Raw genomic sequence first — 22,190 nt, 5'->3', positions numbered from 1 at the left:
TTCCCCAAGTTCTTCACCCTATATAAGACCAAGCCAAGCACACAATTGGGGATCAATCTTTGGACGCAAATTCAAGAGCATAGAAGATCAACGAAGATTCAAGCATAGTTTTTCTTATTTAATTTATTTATTTTATTTTATTTATCATAAGAATTACGAGTAGCTAAGTCTTTATTTCTAGGATTTTATTTGGAACCCTATGTGGGATTTATGAACCCTTTTCTATGATTTTATGCAAGTTTTAATTCCGGATTATTTCTTCTACTTGTTTTATTAAGTTCATGAAACTGGCCACTTTATGCGCTTTTATGTTATTGTTAATCGCATGAATCGGAAGATCGGGTTAATAATTAGAACTGTGGTAGAAGAGCCTTTGTGGTATTAACATAGGAATATAGTTAATCTCTTAGGTAGCCATTATTGAGATTTGTGCTTAATGCTGTGTTCTAGAATTAATTGCATAGGAATATAGTAATTGAATCTAGAGTATTAGAATCGTAATACACGCGGAAGCGGGTTATGATTAAATTAGCATCTCAGGTTAATAATCCGGATTAATTGCTTGTATAATTGAAGGAATTGGGGGAATAATAATCACATAGGGGGAAGAATAAAATCCTAGGCTTGTCTACTTTGATTAATCTTCGTTTTTAAATTGCTTTCGTGTTCTTGTCTTTTTAATTTTCTTTTTAATTTATTTTAATTTAGTTAATTCTCTCTAAATTCGACTGTGTAGGGTGGGCTTGATAATAATTGGTAGAATTTAGCGTCTAGGATTAGATAATTAAATATTCCCTGTGGGTTCGATATCCGGACTTAATTGTCCACTATATTACTTGTACGATACGTGCACTTGCGTGTAGGTTTTCGACCAACAGTAATCACTTAGGTGATTTTGTCAATGCTTTTGCTAGGAGTATTGGAACTGCTTCGAATAATAAAGCTGAAGTTTGGGCCTTATATATGGGATTAAAAATCTCAAAAGACATGCATATTGAAAACCTTCTTATTGAAACTCACTCATCTTATCTCTTATCTTCTCTTAACAGGAAGAAGAATCATCACACCAAAATGCTTACACTTATCTAGGACTAGGGGTGGGAACGAGCCGAGCTCGGCTCTTTTGGCCAGCTCGAGTCCATGTTGCCGAGCTCGAGCTCATCGAGCCAATTTTTTTGGCTCGAGCTCGAGCTCAGGCTTATTTTTTATTTTTTTTATTATTTAATGTTTTTATTAAAATCATTTTATTTTTTATTAAAAATTGTTCATAGGAAAATAAAAAAAATTATAAAATAAATAATGAACTCTAGTTATATATTTTTTATTTTTTTCTATTATTATTATTATTATTATAATATTTTATATTATTATGAATTATTTAAGTAATATAGATTTGTTTCTATTTAAATACTAGATATATTTATTATTATAGACTATTTACTATTTAGTTAATAATAATAATAATAATAATAATAATAAGAATAAGAATAATATATATAGATATATATATATATATGTATGTAAAAAGGGAAAAAAAAAAAAAAAAAAAGAAGAAGGCAGCTCGCAAGACGGCTCGCGAGCTGTCGAACAACTAATTTTGGGCTCGAGCTCGAGCTCGTCCGAAGCTCGAGCTCGTCCGAAGCTCGAGCTCGAGCTCGAGCTCGAGTTCGAGCTTTTTTCGAGCCGGCTCGTCGAGTTCGCGAGCCGGCTCGGCTCGTTTACCACCCCTATCTAAGACGCAACGGAAATGCTTAAAGTGTTCGAGCATGTCAGCATAAAGTTCTGCTATATAACCTATAAGGATGTTAATGGTGTTGTTGGTGACACACTTGCTAAACTTGGTGCATCTTTAGATCCTAAAAAAGCTGTGTTTTTTGATAGTGTTCCAGCTTGTCTTTTTTAACCCTTAAGGATCGTTTTTGCTCTTTTGTTAGATGTACCACCAGACAATGTAACTCTTCCCTCCTTTTGAAATAGTATAATGGAAGTTGGTTTTTCTGCTCAAAAAGAAAAAAAAAAGAAAAAGAATATTTTTCCGGAATCAGCTTGCCGTTTGTGGCTCGGACCGCATAAATCAGCGATAAATTGGGTATTGAGAAATATCGTCCATGATGAATTATTTTTTTCTCGGACCCGCATATATCAGCGTTTTTTGCACCTTCAACCCCGCCTGGGGTCGTCTCTGCAATTATTAAAACTACCGCTATAAATTTTTTTACTAGGTGAATGGCAAAAAGGCCCATCACATGAGACTTAAATGCATTTTGGTCCACAAAAAAAACAGTCTCTCAATTAAACTCATCCCCATGTCTTTAGTCTAAAATACCCTCCATAATATAATTCTTATCAATTCCACCCATTATGCTCTAACTTCCTTAATATTACACATTAACCCCGAATTTAAACAAATATATCACATTAATCCCCAAAAAATTTTTTTTCAGAAAATAATTTTTTTTCATAAATGTTTTTTTTTTCCGGCCAGATTCCGGCGTTGATTTTTTTTTTATTTTTTTTTTGAAAACTTTTTTTTTTCCTGAAATTTTTTTCCGGCCGGTCAACCACCGTTGACCGCCGGTCTCCGGCGTTGACTTTTTTTTTGAATTTTTTTTTAATTAATATTACAATCTTGACTACTAAATTACTGTCTCAAATAGTAATATTACTGTTTGGGACAATAATATTATGAATATTATTTTCCAGAAAAATAATATTATTAATATTATTGTCTAAGACAGTTAAATTACTGTTGGATACAGTAATTTAGCAGCCAAGGCAGTAATATTAATTAAAATAATTTTTTTTAAGAAAAAAAAAGTCAATTAACAGTTAAATTACTGTCTCCGACAGTTAAATAACTGCTGGAGACAGTAATTTAGCAACGAATACAATAATATTAATTAAAAATATTTTTTTTAAGAATAAAAAAAGTCAATTAACAGTTAAATTACTGTCTCCGACAGTTAAATAACTGCTGGAGACAGTAATTTAGCAACGAATACAGTAATATTAATTAAAATATTTAAAAAAAATTCAATTAATAGTTAAATTACTGTCTCCGACAGTTAAATAACTGTTGGAGACAGTAATTTGGTAGCAAAGACAATAATATTAATTAAAATATTTTTGAAGAAAAAAAAAAGTCAATTTCCAGTTAAATTACTGTCTCCGACAGTTAAATAACTGTCGGAGACAGTAATTTAGCAGCCATGACAGTAATATTAATTAAAATATTATTTTTTAAGAAAAAACAAAAAGAAAAAACAAAAAGAAAAAAGTCAACGGCAGTTGACCGGCTGGAAAAAAAAATCTGGGGAAAAAAAGTTTTTCAAAAAAAAAAAAAAAAAAAAAAGTCAACGCCGGCGACCGGCGGTCTCCGGTGGTGGCGGGTCAAAATTGAAATTAGGGTTAAAATTGGTTAATTGATGAAATTGTGCTAAGTTGGGGTGTAAATCATGAAATTGGAGTTGAATTGGGTATCAATGAATTGGGGGTAATTTTGGTATATATATAAAGGGATTTTCCTTATTTGCAAATAAGTTTGAATGGGCTGGATTTATTTGAAAGACAAAAAAGTTGGATGTCCCTCTTTTAATTAAGTGCCCTTGTCATGGGCCTATTTGCCATTTACCATTTTTTACTTGGAGCGCTTATTCTGTGTAATTGCTGTCTCACCCTGCCTGGGGCCACGACAACAATTATCGAAATCTTCGTTTCCTTTGTTTAGGTAGTCCTAGTTTATTGCCTTTTTACCCCATTTTGGGGCTTTTATTACCTTGGAAGGGTTTTTATGATTTTTTATTATAATTATAGGGTTACTCTTTTTACTTGTGTAGACTCACAAAGTTTGAAAGAGACACCTTTTACAATAATGGAATAATAAAAAAAATTGGCCAAAATTTTTTTATTAAATATTTAATATCTCCATAATTAAAAATTATAGGTACCCATCCATTAAATAAATCAATACAAACTATATTTCATCAGTCATTTATCCCTCATGCATAAAACAGTTTACAATACATAATTAAAATTCCAAAACTAAATTAAAACCCAAATACAAAACTTATCTTTCAAGAGAAACATAAATTAATTAGCTAGGTTACTCTCTTGGGGAGAGAGAAAGAAGAAAATACGGATGAAACGGCAGAGAATATGAATCCAATGAAGAGAACACCAGCTGCCGCATTTGCCTTGTTCAGAAAAGTATGCGTAGGATCATTCACACCTATCCTTTTCAAATCCACCGCTATCCCGAAACCTGCAGCTGCTCCAGTTGCCAATATGTACGATAGTGCCTACCCGATGCAACAAATAAATTCTCGTAAATTTTGACATTAAATTAATTCTTTAACTAATTGCATAAGGTTTTTGAGAAAAATTACATAAAAATAATAAAATAAATTTTTAATGTATATACCTTGTCACCGAAGAAGTCAACGAGAGCGAATCCATCGCCTCCAAGACGATTTCCGGTGGTCGCGTGAAATATTGTGAATGCAGTTTGAAGGAGCGTATATGCCATTCCGATCACGGCACTCGCCAACATGTATCTGCACCAAGTCAAAATTCAGTGTATTGTATAATCAGTCCTGAAATGTACTATAAAATAAGTTTGAACAAAAGTTACTGTAATTTATAATTTATTGCCAAAGGAAAAAATAAAAAATCAAACAACTCGATGGTAAGAAATAAAAAACAGCCTACGCGCTACGATTCATTATTAACATGTTTGGTTGGCAAGATGCAGACTTACTCATGTCGATAATAAAAATTGAAGCTCAAAATTAACTAATAATATTATTAGTTATCCTGCCTTATGCTATTAATTTTGTAGGTAGCGACTATGAAAAAAACAATTTTATTAACAAACGTTATAAATTAGGATATGATTAATACTTTTAAATTGGAGATGTTATTGATAAATCGCATCGAATGCTATAGTACTTCAATGTTTTAAATACTATATCTAATTAATTAATGTATACAAAGAAACATGTATTTTACTAACTAAATTTTAATTAACTGATCAGTTGAAAAATAATTCGATATATTTAATTGTACGAGTCCTTAGTTCAGTATTCCCCGAACATCGAGTTTAACTACTAATGTTCGACGAGTTTAAATTTAATATCATTATTTTTTATCACAATTAAGAAATTAAACAATACAGTAGTACGTTAAATTAACGTAGAACACTCGTAATTTATATATATATATATATATATATATATATATATATATATATATATATATATATATATATATATATATACTTACCGGTATGCATAGAAGTCAGTGGACTTGATCTTGAATGTTTCGAAATCGACATACGTGGTAGCGGTGTTGGTGGAGACGATGATCAGACATATAACTAAGGAAATTAAAGTGATCACTCTTATAATAAGTGCGACCACCGGTGAAACCGCTGTGGATGGTGGTGGCGCCATCTCTACAATTGCTTCTATATATATGTGTGTATGTATATATGCTCTGCTGATTATTGTGAATGAGTGTTTAGCTAGTTATATCTTCTTATATATACTAGACCTATATATACATATATGTGTTTGTATGTATACATATAGTCAACGACTCGAGTTGTACAAACCATCATTTGACAAAGTCAACTGGCTAGGATCATGCATGTGGATGGTTTACTTTGAATAGTCCTCTCGCCGAAATCTATAACATAAGGTTTGGCATGAAATACCTACCTTTATAACCTCATCTTTCTATTATATTTTTTTGGGCAAGTTACGGCCACCCCTGAGGTATGGTCAAATTACGAAAAAACACATTTTGGTTTGGATAATTACAGTCATTCCCCCATTTTAAATATTTTTATATAAAATTTATGTAATTCGGTTATTTATCGAACCAAATCGTATATTCAGTTCAGTAAACAGTACATAATGTTGGTGTGTACCGAAATTTGCCCTATTCTTTTTTGCATATAAAAGAAATATTGTATCTCCCTCTAGGGTTTAATTTTCTAACGAAATATTTTTCAAGTTTATTACAAGAATGTAATGGTATTAGTTATATATATTATCAGATAATATTTTGTAGTGTATCATTAATATTTCCTGTCCTGTTTGTCACCATTTTTTTTTCTTTTTTTTGGTAATGAAAGAACATGCGGCCAACCATATAAGTGTCATGGGTAAACCTACACTCTCGTATAATAGCTTGCAAACCATACGAGAGACGTAAACCACACTAAATTAACCATGTGTGACAAATTCGACCTAGCGATCGTTGGCAACATAATTCGAACTTAAGTCAATTGACACAGACTAATTTGCTCCAACCACCTGGTCATCTCTTACGGGATAAAAATTATGGTCTCATTAATATTTCCTTTTTATGGTCACCAATTTTAAAACAGGTAGCATCATTGTAACAAAAATTATATGTTATTGTAAATTTTATTATTTTTATTTTTTTGTGATAATAGATATATGTAGGGTCGCTCTAAAAACTATTTGGTGTAGTAGTGGCATTGATTTAATTATATTCAAAATTAATTCAAAAAAAATTCACTCCTTTATGAATAAATAAAATAAATATTATAATAATGTAATTTGCAATTATTTCTTAATTCAAAATAGATTGACAACTCAGCAGGGAAAAACAAAATCAAAGTTTGATCATATCTCTTGTTATTTGTGGTTGTCATTTTCATAATTGAGTCATATAATAAAACAACTAAAAATGTCAACATCAATATAGGCATTTTCAATATTAATTTTCAAAAATTGAGGCGTCAAGTACACGATGTTACGTTGTTTGCGTAGAAATTGAGATTATTTGCAAGCTATCTGTTGATTGGTTCACAACATGATATATGTATGGTGGAAATTGTAAGTTGGTTTCGTCGAAACTTTGTTTAAGCGTAGACGAAGACTCACTAATACCAAAACAATTCCTCAACCCTCATTGACTTCAACTTGTACTTTTACATGATATATATATGTATAATCTTTTAATAATAATAATAATAATAATAATAATAATAATAATAATAATAATAATAATAATAATAATAATAATAATAATAATAATAATAACATAAAGGGTAAATTACAAAAAACCCTCTCTTGTTTGGATAATTACAATCACCCCCTCAACTCCTCAAATTTAGTGGAATCTTCGAGATTATATGGAATATTTATCACTTTTGTACCTGTTTTATCCCATTCGAACTCTACATTATGAAGCAAGATGATCATAATATGTGTTTTTTAGCTTGTATATATCTGATTGTGGTGCATCGGAAACTGTATTTTTACAAAAAACGAGTACAAACTAGAGCACATTCCACGGAATCTAGATGATTATGTTGAATTTGGTACCAAAAGGGTGAAAGGGTGGAGGTGTAAGAAAAAATCATAGTTGAGGGGTAGATGTAATTATTAGAACAAGAGAGGTTTTTTCATTGACCATACCTCAGTGGGGGTGTTTGTAATTTACCCTATTATAAATTACTGATTATTTAAGAATTTTCTCATCAAAATTCAACTGTGAGAGAATGATAAGGTCCTAATTGACTAATTCAACAAAAAATATGTTGTATAGTTGGCAAGAATATTTTATAATTCAACAAAAATTATGTTGTATAGTTGGCAAGAATATTTTATCAATGAGGAACGAAAGTGGAAATATTTTAACTAAACAATTGTACAAACAAAGCTTTGAGTTATTAATGTATAATAAACTTTTCTACGCCAAGACCAAGAAAATGGAGTGCATAAATACTTATTATTTGTAGCAGTTTTGATATATTTAAATTTTATGCCGACTTCCTCCTCTCTCTCTCAACTTGACTTGAGCTAACTTATTCTTCAACCGTACAGTGCAGCCTTGTACTCCAAGAAAACTTATAAATTATAATCCACCATCATTAATTACTGAATGATTAATAATCAAATTATTAATTATTTTTTCTTTAAATTAAAGCTAAAAAAATATTAACTTATTTATTAATCACTAACAATTATCAACCAATTATTAACTAATTATTCATTATTAATTATTAAATAAATAATTAATCATTATTTATTAATTAAATAAAAATTCAAACTATTATTTAACAATTATTATATATTAAAAAAAATTAGTGAGTGTAAAAAGTGGCGGAATAGTCGAGTTAGGCAAAAAAAAATGTTTGATCGAAGAATTTGAAAATGAAAGTAGAGATATTTTTTTACTGTAGCAGTCAAATCATATTTTAAGGAGAGAAAATCTTTTTAAAAAATTTGAGAAATTCTTTTGAGAAAGGTTAACAAGAATTCGTTTTCAAAAAACAATAAGATCGAACAAAATGAAAACGCTACCATACATTGCCTAGGCATTATGTATTTCGTTATTTGTATACACTTCTAAATTTAAAACAAATTTCATTCTAGATGTTTAGTATATAGTTACGTGTTAAGATCATCAATAGAATAGTTACATGTGTTAATATTAGAATATGAGATTAAATTCTGACCGGATCAGCCAATATTTAATATAAATCGGATTCCACTAATTTTTTTGATATGTAGCACTTTTAAGTGGTTTTTTTTTTTTTTGAGTAATGGCACTTTTAAGTGTTCACTCTTAATAAATCACGTTATTATAATTAGGATTAGAGGGGTTATGGGTTATGCTAGGATTTTTTTATTTTTTTTTTCTTTTTTCTTTTTTTTTTTAATAGGGAAAGACCTAAACTATTTTACACCATTTGAGGAAAAACCCACTCCAAATTTTAGCCCCCCATTTTCCCAATTATGTCCCTCTACCTTACACACTACCACCCGTGACCCATCACCCCATGACCCATCACCCGTATCTTTATCTCTTTCCTTTTTTATTATTAATATTATTATTATTATTATTATTATTATTATTATTATTATTATTATTATTATTATTATTATTATTATTATTATTATTATTATTATTATTATTATTATTATTATTATTATTATTATTATTATTATTATTATTATTATTATTATTATTATTATTATTATTTAATTTTTTTAATTCTTTTTTTTTCGTTTTGTAACTTTTTTTCTCTATCAGGTATGTTAATCGACTATGAAACATATTAAATCGACTATGATGAACTATAGTCGATTAAGGAACCGACAACTAAAAATAACAAATCACAACTACAAAAACGCAAACTCAACTATATTTTACAAAAACAAACATTATAATTGATTTATACAATTGGAATTAATAAACAAAAATCCAAAAAAAAATTAAAAATTGGAGTCAATGAAGCATATTAATCGACTATGATGTGAAGCATAGTCGATTAAGTATCTGCTACTAAAAATAACAAATCACAACTGCGAAAAAATGCAAAATCAACTATATATTACAAAAACAAAAAATATTACAAACATTATAAATGATTTATACAATTGGAATCAATAAACTAAAAAAAAAAAATCAAAAAAATTGGAGTCGATCAACCTTAATCGACTGCCAGAGCATAGTCGACTATGAACATGTACATAGTCGATTAACGTTTCAGCCTGCGCGAAATTCTCTACATGCGCCGTCCTCCGCCCGATCCACCAAAAAACCCTAAATCTGCCTCCCCATCGTCACCACACCATCACCACCTTACTTTGATATTATGACGTTTTTTTTATTACAAATAAATAAATAAAATCACAACTCGCACCACCAACCAAAGCAGAAACCACCACCCATTAAATCCGATTCCGGCGACAAATCGACAATTTTACATCTTTTCGCCGCCGATGTAGCAATCGTGGTATTTGAATTCAGAATCACTATCGAAATCAATTATAATGTTTGATGGGTGCTTCCTCTTCTTTCTTTCTCCATCTTCCGGCGACGGCGGCGGCATCGGCGGAGAAGATTGCCGGAGAAAACAGAGAAAAAAAAAAAAAAAAAAAAAAAAAAAGGAAAACAGAGAAGAGAAAACAGAGACGAGAGAAAAAAGCTAGAAACGTTAAAGCGGCCTAATGAAAAGTTAAATATAAGATTAGGGTTTTGAAAGAATATAATAGACAACTAAGGGTACTTTTGAAATTATGAAAATATTACATGGGTGGAATATTAGCTAAGGGGGTTTTCTCTAATTATTTTTGGGAGGGGTGTTTCCTTAACTCATTTTCCTAGATGAGGGGTGTTAAGTGTATATTTTTACACTTTATCGTACCTTTTTATTTGAGCTTTTGGTGTGTTTTAACGATAATTGATGCTTAAAAAGTTGATTTATTGTATTTTAGGTACAAATTGAAGAATTGGAAAAGTATGGGGTAAAAACTGCAATTTTGGAGAAAATATGGACCAAAAGTTAAAAAGTCAAAATTCTGAAGATTTAAAGCTCAGACGGCCGTCCGAGTTTTAGTTCACAATATGGGACGGCCGTCCGAGACCACGAGGCAGCGCAGTAAAGGGATTTTAATTGCACTAGGAAACTGCATTTTTCCCCAAATTTTTCACCTTATATAAGACCAAGCCAAACACACAATTGGGCATCGATCTTTTACGCAATTTCAAGAGCAACAAAGCAATAACGAAGACGAAGAATTTGAAGACTCCAAGCATAGATCTATCGTTTATGACTTATTTTATTTGCGTTTTTACTTTAATCATGAGTAGCTAATTTACTTATTTCTAGGATTTTATTTTGAACCCTATGTGGGATTTATGAACCATTTTCTATGATTTTATGCAAGTTTTAATTCCGGATTATTTCTTCTACTTGTTTTATTAAGTTCATGAAACTGGCCACTTTATGTGCTTTTATGTTATTGTTAATCGCATGAATCAGAAGATCGGGTTAATAATTAGAATTGTGGTAGAAGAGCCTATGTGGTATTAACATAGGAATATAGTTAATCTCTTAGGTAACCATTATTGAGATTTGTGTTTAATGTTATGTTCTAGAATTAATTGCGTAGGAATACAGTAATTGAATCTAGGGTATTAGAATCGTAATACACGCGGAAGCGGGTTATGATTAATTTAGCATCTCAGGTTAATAATCTGGGTCAATTACTTGCTAAATTGAAGGACTTGGGGGAATAATAATCACATAGGGGGAAGAATAAAATCCTAGGCTTGCTTACCTTGATTAAATCTTCGTTTTAAATTGCTTTCTTGTCGTTTTAAATTGCTTTCTTGTTTTTGCCTGCCTTTTAATTTAGTTTAATTTAGTTAATTCTCTCTAAAGTCGACTGTGTAGGGTGGGCTTGATAATAATTGTTATAATTTAGCGTCTAGGATTAAGTAATTAAATATTCCATGTGGGTTCGATATCCAAACTTAATTGTCCACTATATCACTTGTACGATACGTGCACTTGAGTGTAGGTATTACAACCAACAAGGGGGTTCTTGCTAATTATCCCTTTTATTTAAACTATTCACGTGTCAATCATCCTATGGCATCCGATTTTCATATTAAAACATGCCAGCCGGTCTAAATTTGCACCCTTAGAATATTATAGGAGCAATTTGATTGTCATGATGATCGTTCTTCTCATCTTAGTTTAGCCCTTTTTTTCTGGTTATTTGGAGGAAAATAACAATATGGTGTGTTCCTGAAAAAATTATACGGGTAATATGCTATGAGTCCCTCAAACAAAATATAATTTGAACTAAATGACAACTTTAAATCAATTGTTTTTTATTAAATCCTTAGTTTGAAATAATATATGACTCACATCCCTAAAAAAAATTAATCTCTATCTTGCCCTTATACCCTAAGGCCTCGTTTACTATCCCATATGGGATGTGGGTGTATTGATAAAATGGAGTACTAATTGAGAGATGAGGAAAAGTAATATAATATATATTGTGTGTACTTCATAATATTGATGAAGTTGTTTTTATCAAAGTCCACGTTTACTTCAATGTACTGATGAATATTTCTATGAGATGTGACCAAACTGCCCATTTTTAACTTTTATCGCCTAAAACTTAAAAAATCTACCTACTCTAAAATTAGGGCTTATGCACCTTTGTGTGGAATTTAAATAGGTATACCAAAATCAAATGTTTAATTAGCCACTCCCCTGCAACAAATGTGAGTTAATAAAAATGCCAAAAAATATTCACTGCATTACATAGCACAAACTCTTCAAAAAATATTCACTGCATTACAATTGTTACAAAATAATAATTCATTAAAGAAAAATATCCCCTCTTGCCCTACAAATAACTAGTTTACATTCAAAAATACATTTCGCAGCAGGTTTCGAAATATATAACAAAAAATACCAAAATAAGTCGTAAGGCATAAAAATATCCCAAAATAAGTCGAAGGGGATAAAGAGAACCAACTCCCTTACGGAGCTTGTCTTGTTATCATTAGCCTAGTCATCTCAGCCCTTGCATCATCGGGGATACTAAAAAACAAGTCTAAAATTTCTTTGTCTTTTGCTAGTTGCATTGACACGTATGTTCTTTCAGTAAGATTCAAACCCGGAATCTTGCACAAAGCTTCATATACCTTTGTTCGCTTCTCGGAAGCATCAAACTCAAACCCAATACGTTTTGCAATCTCCCCAAGCCTTGAATCAGTTTGTGAACAAAACATTTGAACTGCATCTACGAATTTAACATTATCAGGGTTTGCTACCTTTCTTTTTTTTGATGGATTTTGTTTTCCAGATGCACTTCCTTGCTCTTGACAGACGGACATAAATTCATTATCGGATCCATTTTCATTTGCGTTGTCAAATCCATTTCCATTCGCATCGTCATCGAATACCGGCAAGTAATCATTACCTGCATTGTTACAATCTTCGGCATGCTCCCCAGTGGCTCTATCCTTTCCAAAAATTTCAGTCCACGCCGGGTAAAATGGAAAAGATTTAAACCTCATTGTACGTGCATTGGGATCAGTCTGCATATTATAACCAAATTAAATTTCAGTTATATCAAACATAAATTTTAATTAAATTTTAGATGGAAATTACCTTTACAAATTTTTCCCAAACATCGTCCTCTACTGATATCATTTGAGATGTGTCATTCCAACCAAATCCGCTACGAGACATCATAGTTTGCAAAGTCCCGTGAGTCCTTTTCCAAACATGGATCTTTGAATTAATATGTGGGTCGGCACGTAGGTCGGATCCAGGAAATGTTTGTAGCATAGATTTTTCTAAAATACCCAAATAGCCGGTACGAAATCCGTTTGGGCATTTCCACCCGTCGGAAATGATATCCTTTAAAGCAGCTATCAATGCTTCTTCCTCGCGCATTGACCAAATGCGATGACTTTTGTCAGATTTTTTTCCAGCTCTACACCCACTCTTGCTACTTCCTTGAGTATCCATTGATCCCTGTAATAACAACATAAACAAAAAGATATGTCTGATGTTGATTAAAATTAAAATTTATAAAAAATATGCAAGACAAACCAAACGCTTGCTAATACAAAACAATTGTTTGAAGAATTTTAAAATACAAACACAATGTCTGAATAATGTCTAATACAACAGATACAATCGTACATATTTTTGACCCAACCATCTTCACTATATAAAACAGTTGTTACAATCTATTATCGCCTTCTCCATTGATTGTACATAGATGTAGCTACGTTGTCTCTCCAACCACTCCACTGCGGAGTAGACTCAACAACGCCAATGTAGTCAATCGGGTCAATGGGTTCTTGTTCGAGATCTGGAACTTCATGTTCAATAGGGTCTATTGGCATTTCAGTTCGAATATAATTGTGAAGTAATGCACAAGCCATAATGATACGATTATGAGTTTTGATGGGATAATGAGATGAAGTTCGCAATATTTGATAAGTGTTCATTTTGCATGATTTTCACTTATCAATTCTTCGAGTTTTGGTCTTCATTCGTACGAGTTTTCGGCTTTATTTGTATATATTATGTTGTTTTTGTTTTATTTATATTTTAGGTAAAGATAAGCTATTTTTTCCGATTCGAGACGATTTTGGAAGCGAAGCCGAGAATCAAACCAAACACGTGCAAAAGTGCATTCTCGCGGATTATGGCAGTGTTTGGTATTTCAAGCATAACTTTTTCATACGACCTCCGATTGAGCTGATTCAAGTGGCCTTAGAAAGCTAACTTCAAGGGCTACAACTTTTGTGAAATGTACAATTGTCGAATTCGGGCTGAAAAAGGGTCAAAAAAGTGTTTGAAGTTGATGCAGAGGCCAGATCGCGATCCAGCATCACCGGATCGCGATCTGGTGGCAAATTCCAGTAGCAGCGAAAAGTTGGGGCACATCGCGATCCGCACTTCCTGGATCGCGATCTGGGAAGGCGGTGGGCAGTTTTCGAGGTTGCCAGATCGCGATCCAAGAAGCCCAGATCGCGATCTGGGCACATAAATCGAGACTAGATATTTTTCTTTGATATCTAACTATAAATAGAAGGTCTCCTTTTCATTTTTCGATATCTCGATTATCGCTCGACTCTCTCTCGACCTCTTCTTCGGTTTTTCTTCGGTTCTCGCCAGTTCTTCGCGGGAAGCTTCGACGAGGGTTTCGACTCGGGTTTTTCATAAGCTTTTTCTTTACGTTTAGTTTATGATTTCTCGTGTTCTTCATTTGGATGCTATGTTTTTAATGAACTGAGCATTTTCTTTTAGGGAAATGAAACCTTGTATATATTGATTTTGATTTCCAGATCTGTGATCTATTTGTCGTTCTTTGATTCTGTTTATGTTTTCCTGTATTAAATGCTTTCGATTGTTTGGCCAACAGTTGAATTGATTGTAAATGGGAATGAACTCGAGAGAGGATTTCTCGTTTGATTTTAGGAAAACATAGCTCGGGTTGTGGAAACGGAGACGTGATGCACCTCGGGTAGCCCTTAAGGACTTGACCTAAATGCTCTCTTAATATCAGGTTCTGAACGGAGATGTCGGACCTGTGGGTAGACTCTAACTACACTGGAGACGGGGGTTAGGGTATTTTAGTGTCTGGGTTAGCGAATATAGAATTGACATTAGATTCGGATCTGTAGATCTTTATCGATAGTACACTGGTGGATTTTACCCTAGAAGCCATCACACGTCGGAATTCCTTGCTTGTCCTGGCGGACCGTTGTTTTTATTATTGTTTCCTTTAGCTTCATTTCATCCCCCACCCTTTCGATTGTCTAGATAGAGTTTAGGATAGTATAATTACGGTACTTGGTAGATTTAGGAACTTAATTCCCTGTGGATCGATATCTGGAATTCACTATTCTACAAAACGCGATACTGTACACTTGCGGTTTTTCATACGTAGGTTTTACGCGTATCAAGTTTTTGGCGCCGTTGCCGGGGACTTAGTTAATCTTGAATTTACTAATATCGTTACCAACTATCCTTACTTTACTTTAGACATTTTTTTTTCTTTTGATTTTTTTTATAGCAGATTTGTATACATCGATGGCCTCGATTTATGATCTCTCTCTTTGCAAGATTCAATCCAGAGCTGATTACATTCAACATGAGTTGGAGGATATTGAAAGACATCGAAGGTTGAACCCAGAAAATGGAATTGCACAAACAAATGAGCACTTCTGCTATCTACAAGAAGAACTCCACTTTTTGGCAAATATTTTCGAAAATTTTCAGAGATGTCACATTCATAAACCACATCCGACCATCCTTTATGAAGACAACAAGGTATTTACAGATTTTCGTATGAACGATGAGGTTGAGCACCTTGAGGGAATTATTCATCCCAATTCTGTAGATACTTTTGTGTGTGATGAGAGTGGGATGAAGATGATGGTAGAGGAACTTGAAGAACGAAATCCTATCCACATTGCTACTCCGGATTTGAGTGTGAGCGAGGAGACGAGTTTCAGATTTGAGGTAGAGCTTACTCCAAAGCTCGAATATCTTGTGTACGAGTTTGAGAGATCGGTAGGCAAGCAACCCATCCTAGTCTCCTACCGACTGATTTCCAAAGCAAACGAAAAGTACCATGGGTTGGGATGGTCATTACAAGATTGCAATCTAGTCCACGATATGATTGCAAAGTATGTATCAAGACTGACGGATGGATGCGCAATCTACAAGGCTTTGGATTGGACAAAATCCGTCCAAATTGTGTCGAGCCGTCGACTGTAAAACAGGCGCTGAATGGGAGGCAACCCATTATTTATTTTTCGTCATTTATTTTGTTAGTTTTCTTTTATTTTGCATTTTTTTTATTTAAAGCTAAATTTCACCCATTTTTCTTGATTTTTGCCGGTATCTCGTCCCCAAGGAAAGAAGAGTAAGAAGTCGGGAAGTCTAGACAATTTCGGCAATTCGCCCTCGGTGCCAAAATTCACGGCACCCCGTGCAACCAAAGAACACTTTCGCAACCGTAGAACACTGATCAATCTGCGGCACGACTGTTCAGGGCGTATTTCTTTCTCATTTCTTTTATTTTCGCATTGAGGGCAATGCATGATTTAAGTTTGGGGGTGAGTTTAGCTTTTTTTTTCTTTTTAGTCTTTTGCATGCATATCATATAATTTAGTTTCATTTATGTACTTCAATTTCCGTAATTGTGTTATGTTTGTCACATGCATTTCATTTAGGATCGAGTGTAAGTTGCATTTCCGGATTCTATTGAAGCAAAGCAATTAATGAATTAGTAGATGGGCTAGTTGATTTTAAAATTAAAATTATGGATAACCGGCTAATTATAGATGTACCTTCCGACTGCATTTTTGCAACTTGTGTGGATAGCCTTTCGAATCCTTTCCGATTAAGCTTGAGCGCACTTTTCTGAGGGGTATAATAGTCTAAGGTTTGGGGGGCGAGTTAGAATTGAATTATGTGTTCACGATTTCCAGTTGTTGGCTAAAAGTTCTATCAATGGTCTTTACGTTTTTATTTTATGTTCGATGTTTAAAAAAAAAAAAAAAAAAAACAAAAAAAAAAAAGAGAAAAATAATAATTTGTGGTATTGTTGTGATTCACGCTCTGATTTCCCCGCCTTTCTGATTCGAGCTTAACCCGTTGGGTGCACCTCGTCGCCTAAGTCTCCCGAGTTGTCGAGCTTGGGGGTTTCTTGGACTAAAGTTCGATAAATGGGTCAGGGAGATAACACAGTGGTGTCGGGCCTTGCACGAGTCACGATTATGCCCGTTTCAAAAAAAATGAAAAAAGAAAAAAGTTGTGATGAAAATCACCAAAAATATTGTAGTTGTCATTTCTTTTATTTGAATAAATAGACCTACTTATGCCCAACTCGAGTTTTTGAATTTCTGAATCAAAACTTACTTTTCACCCACATTTCTACTCAAAACCCTCGATAATTGTGTTTATTGTTTAATTACGGATTGTTGAGTCTATCTTTCATTTTGGTGTAGAAACAACTAATTGCGTCGGTAAGAAAGTCGAATACCTTAAGCCGTATGCCATTCTAAGATTTTAGGTTATCTAGCTCGTTTCATCTTTCGAATTAATTGCAATGCTTTGACCAATCCGGCAACTTTGTGGGTGTGTTGTCTGAAAACCCTCACGAGACACAACTCGTCCTTTGGGGGTACCCAGGGGTTCAACGGCTTGTTGCATACGCTAAATGCAATCGTGTTTCCCTACGTTAGTGGCCTAGGTTTAGTTTTTTTTGCTTTCGTCGTTTTTGTTTTTGGGTTGTTGTTGTTTTGTTTTGATTTACTCGGGACGAGTAAAGATCTAAGCTTGAGGGTGTGATAAGTGTTCATTTTGCATGATTTTCACTTATCAATTCTTCGAGTTTTGGTCTTCATTCGTACGAGTTTTCGGCTTTATTTGTATATATTATGTTGTTTTTGTTTTATTTATATTTTAGGTAAAGATAAGCTATTTTTTCCGATTCGAGACGATTTTGGAAGCGAAGCCGAGAATCAAACCAAACACGTGCAAAAGTGCATTCTCGCGGATTATGGCAGTGTTTGGTATTTCAAGCATAACTTTTTCATACGACCTCCGATTGAGCTGATTCAAGTGGCCTTAGAAAGCTAACTTCAAGGGCTACAACTTTTGTGAAATGTACAATTGTCGAATTCGGGCTGAAAAAGGGTCAAAAAAGTGTTTGAAGTTGATGCAGAGGCCAGATCGCGATCCAGCATCACCGGATCGCGATCTGGTGGCAAATTCCAGTAGCAGCGAAAAGTTGGGGCACATCGCGATCCGCACTTCCTGGATCGCGATCTGGGAAGGCGGTGGGCAGTTTTCGAGGTTGCCAGATCGCGATCCAAGAAGCCCAGATCGCGATCTGGGCACATAAATCGAGACTAGATATTTTTCTTTGATATCTAACTATAAATAGAAGGTCTCCTTTTCATTTTTCGATATCTCGATTATCGCTCGACTCTCTCTCGACCTCTTCTTCGGTTTTTCTTCGGTTCTCGCCAGTTCTTCGCGGGAAGCTTCGACGAGGGTTTCGACTCGGGTTTTTCATAAGCTTTTTCTTTACGTTTAGTTTATGATTTCTCGTGTTCTTCATTTGGATGCTATGTTTTTAATGAACTGAGCATTTTCTTTTAGGGAAATGAAACCTTGTATATATTGATTTTGATTTCCAGATCTGTGATCTATTTGTCGTTCTTTGATTCTGTTTATGTTTTCCTGTATTAAATGCTTTCGATTGTTTGGCCAACAGTTGAATTGATTGTAAATGGGAATGAACTCGAGAGAGGATTTCTCGTTTGATTTTAGGAAAACATAGCTCGGGTTGTGGAAACGGAGACGTGATGCACCTCGGGTAGCCCTTAAGGACTTGACCTAAATGCTCTCTTAATATCAGGTTCTGAACGGAGACGTCGGACCTGTGGGTAGACTCTAACTACACTGGAGACGGGGGTTAGGGTATTTTAGTGTCTGGGTTAGCGAATATAGAATTGACATTAGATTCGGATCTGTAGATCTTTATCGATAGTACACTGGTGGATTTTACCCTAGAAGCCATCACACGTCGGAATTCCTTGCTTGTCCTGGCGGACCGTTGTTTTTATTATTGTTTCCTTTAGCTTCATTTCATCCCCCACCCTTTCGATTGTCTAGATAGAGTTTAGGATAGTATAATTACGGTACTTGGTAGATTTAGGAACTTAATTCCCTGTGGATCGATATCTGGAATTCACTATTCTACAAAACGCGATACTGTACACTTGCGGTTTTTCATACGTAGGTTTTACGCGTATCAATATTCCCCACCGTGAATTTAATAAGCCAAATGAGCGCTCTATCACATTACGGGCTCTTGAATGCTTCATGTTAAAAAAATCTTCTTTATTTCGAGGTCTACACTTTCCTTCACCCCACTCATCCAAGTGGTATCTAGCGGATCTATAAGGGCTTAAGAATCCTTCTCCATTTGTGTATCCATTATCAACCAAATAGTAACTACCTGTAATATATATAACATCTATATATATTAGTTTTTATTGTCTATGAAAAGATATTTTTTTTAAAATTTAGAATTATCCGGAATTAGCGAACAAATAACTTACCCTTCGGAATACGCAAACCATTTTCTTTAGTAATTGCATCTCGCAAAACTCTACTATCTGCAGCACTTCCCTCCCAACCACTTAAGATGTAAATAAACTTCATGTTTGAATCACACACTCCTAAAATATTTACGGTAATATCTCCTTTCCTATTACGATAGCGACCTTTATCTGTTACCGAGACCCTCACCTTGATGTACGTACCATCTAGAGCACCTAAACAACCCTATAAAAATCCATTAATGAAACATAAAATTGTTAGATATAATGTCTATTTCATGCATTGTATGATTACATAGCACAAACTACCAAATATTCGTTACCTTAAATAGTTTCCATCTTTCATTTGTACACTGCGCATCTACGGGCTCCGGGCGGCCAAGAAATAGAGGGTGTAGTTTAATGACGGCATTCAAAACATTGTTGAAATATTTGCTAACCGTACGGCCTGACCTTTCATATTCATGACCAACAATACGGTTCTTCGTATGATGAGCAAGAATATGAAGAAACATAGCAACTTGTTCACTAATGCTGATATTTCTATTACAATGAAGGTCTCCGGTATTTTCTAGAATATGGCACAAACGGCCAAATGCATCTCTACTCATTCTTAAGTTATTGATACAAGATATATCACTAATATCAATAATACGACTCAATTTTCTAACTTGATCTGGAACTCTTGACACTCTATTGTATCTAATACGCTCATATTGAGATGATTCACGGGTTTTTTCTTCACTTATATATTCAAAACAAATGGTAAAGAACATGACACACTCAAAAATAATTTCTTGCAAACAAAGTAGAACCTCATCCTCGATACTCGAGACATCCATCCTAAATACGAAACATTGGTCAATTATTCTCAATTTTTTGTATAAAAAATATGACGGGTTTTGAGTATTTCAAATATTTCAACAATACTTATTCACGGCAGATTTACAATATTAAATTGAGCAATTTGCCCATACAAATCATAAAATCCACAAACAAAACAAAATATATGGTGGGCAAATAAGATCTTTAAAATTTTTGGAAAAAAAATCATATTTTTCTACAACAAGTGTAACTAGCGATTTACGGAAAAAGAAATTATATCATACCTGCTTGATTTGAAGAATGGTGACGGTTTTTTTGCCTCAAAATCCAATTTTTTTGTTCTTTTTACTTTTCAATGCCTGATAATATATTTTTTTTATCTCCTCTTTCTTTTTGCTTTTGGGAGATATGTATTGAAAAAAAATATTTGGTTTCCCTCTCTGTACTTCCCTCCCATTTGTTTCCTTTTTGGCAGGTGAAAAAATTAGGTTTTGGTGAAAAGTGAGTGCATAAGAGTAAAATAACATTAATACTAAGGAAGAGTATTACACATCCCACCCCTAAGCTGGTATGGGAGATCCTTGGATGAGGGTCAAATACTGCCGGGCTGCTCATCAATATTGGGCCTCTAGTATTAGAATAATGTAAAGTAAACATGTTACTGGGCTGTACTAAAATAATATATATAGGCTAATATATTGAAGTAAACGAGGCCTAAGGGTTCTTTTGGTTGGGGTGATGGGTTGGGATGGGATTAAAGTTTAGTTTTCAAAAGGCAAAATGAGTTTTTTAGTCCTATAAGTTTACTAGTTTGGAGTTTTAGTCCACCACGTTTCAAAATCAGAATTTTAGTCCTGTAAGTTTCAAAAGTTGAGAAGTTTGGTCCTATGACCTGCTATAGCAGGTAATGCAATGGTTGGTTGAATGAGTTGGCATTTAATTTATAAAAATAAATAGAGTAAAAATAAACTAGATGACGTGGCTAATGAATTGGATGATTTTGAAATAAAATTTAATCCTCAATTTCAAAAACACCAAAATAATGGGATTTACTGTATATATTTATATATTAACTTTTTGTTATATTCAAATATTTAACATATTTAAAAGCATGTAACTAATGTTTAATTAATATTTCATAGCTTTTAATTGATAAAAATAGTAACTAAATTCATATTTATCTAAATATTTTATTTTTATGAATCTATACTTAGTGATCACAATAAAAGTGAACAAGTAATCAAATTCAACAATTATAATTAGTATAAAAAACCAAACACACATTTACGAATTAACCAAGTTAATAATAAAATATATTTATCTATTAAATTAAATGTACCAAAAAACATTCTAGAGCATCCAGACATAAAATACGTTATCGAGTAACAAATATCCATAGGAATAATAGAATATAGTTAATTACTATTTTTATCAATCGAAAACTATGAAATATTAATTAAATAAATAAATACGTATTTCCTTCATCACATAAAATATAATTTAATGATAACATTCTAGAGCATCCAAACATAAAATACGTTATCGAGTAACAAATATCCATAGGAATAATAGAATATAGTTAATTACTATTTTTATCAATCGAAAACTATGAAATATTCATTAAATAAATAAATACGTATTTCCTTCATCACATAAAATATAATTTAATGATATGTTTTATTTCCCTCCAAAATCGTCCAACTCATCGGCCACATCATCTTGTTTATTTTTAATTTATTTAATTTTATTAATTAAATGCCAACTCATTGAACAAACCATTGAATTACCTGTTATAGCAGGTCATATGACCGAAATTCTCAACTTTTGTAACTTACAGGATTAAAATTCTGATTTTGAAATATGATGGACTAAAACTCTCAACTAGTAAACTTACATGACTAAAAAACTCATTGTTT

General features: G+C 33.0%; 2 protein-coding genes across 3 annotated transcripts; both read right to left on the bottom strand.

Annotated features, from left to right (window-relative positions):
- Positions 1–3,954: 3,954 nt before the first annotated feature.
- On the bottom strand, positions 3,955–5,546 carry LOC105962691 (CASP-like protein PIMP1). Its single transcript, XM_088819877.1, has 3 exons — positions 5,281–5,546; positions 4,421–4,553; positions 3,955–4,298 (listed from the first exon to the last, which is right to left on the bottom strand). The coding sequence occupies exons 1-3, from the start codon at positions 5,448–5,450 to the stop codon at positions 4,098–4,100; spliced, it is 504 nt and encodes a 167-aa protein (XP_088676003.1). The 5' UTR covers positions 5,451–5,546; the 3' UTR covers positions 3,955–4,097.
- A 6,192-nt stretch (positions 5,547–11,738) lies between these two features.
- Positions 11,739–20,890, bottom strand: LOC148770199 (uncharacterized). Of its 2 annotated transcripts, XM_088819876.1 has the most exons (3): positions 20,559–20,890; positions 12,959–13,327; positions 11,739–12,885 (listed from the first exon to the last, which is right to left on the bottom strand). In XM_088819876.1, the coding sequence occupies exons 2-3, from the start codon at positions 13,319–13,321 to the stop codon at positions 12,325–12,327; spliced, it is 924 nt and encodes a 307-aa protein (XP_088676002.1). In that variant the 5' UTR covers positions 13,322–13,327; positions 20,559–20,890; the 3' UTR covers positions 11,739–12,324. The 2 variants fall into 2 exon arrangements, with proteins under 2 accessions (XP_088676002.1, XP_088676001.1); XM_088819875.1 differs by lacking the exon at positions 20,559–20,890 and having other exon boundaries at positions 12,959–13,789.
- Positions 20,891–22,190: the final 1,300 nt, after the last annotated feature.

The sequence above is a fragment of the Erythranthe guttata genome, chromosome 6 (assembly GCF_056151865.1).
Source record: "Erythranthe guttata isolate IM_541 chromosome 6, IM_541, whole genome shotgun sequence".
NCBI classification, from domain to species: domain Eukaryota; kingdom Viridiplantae; phylum Streptophyta; class Magnoliopsida; order Lamiales; family Phrymaceae; genus Erythranthe; species Erythranthe guttata.
This window is presented reverse-complemented; position numbering and strand designations above follow the sequence as displayed.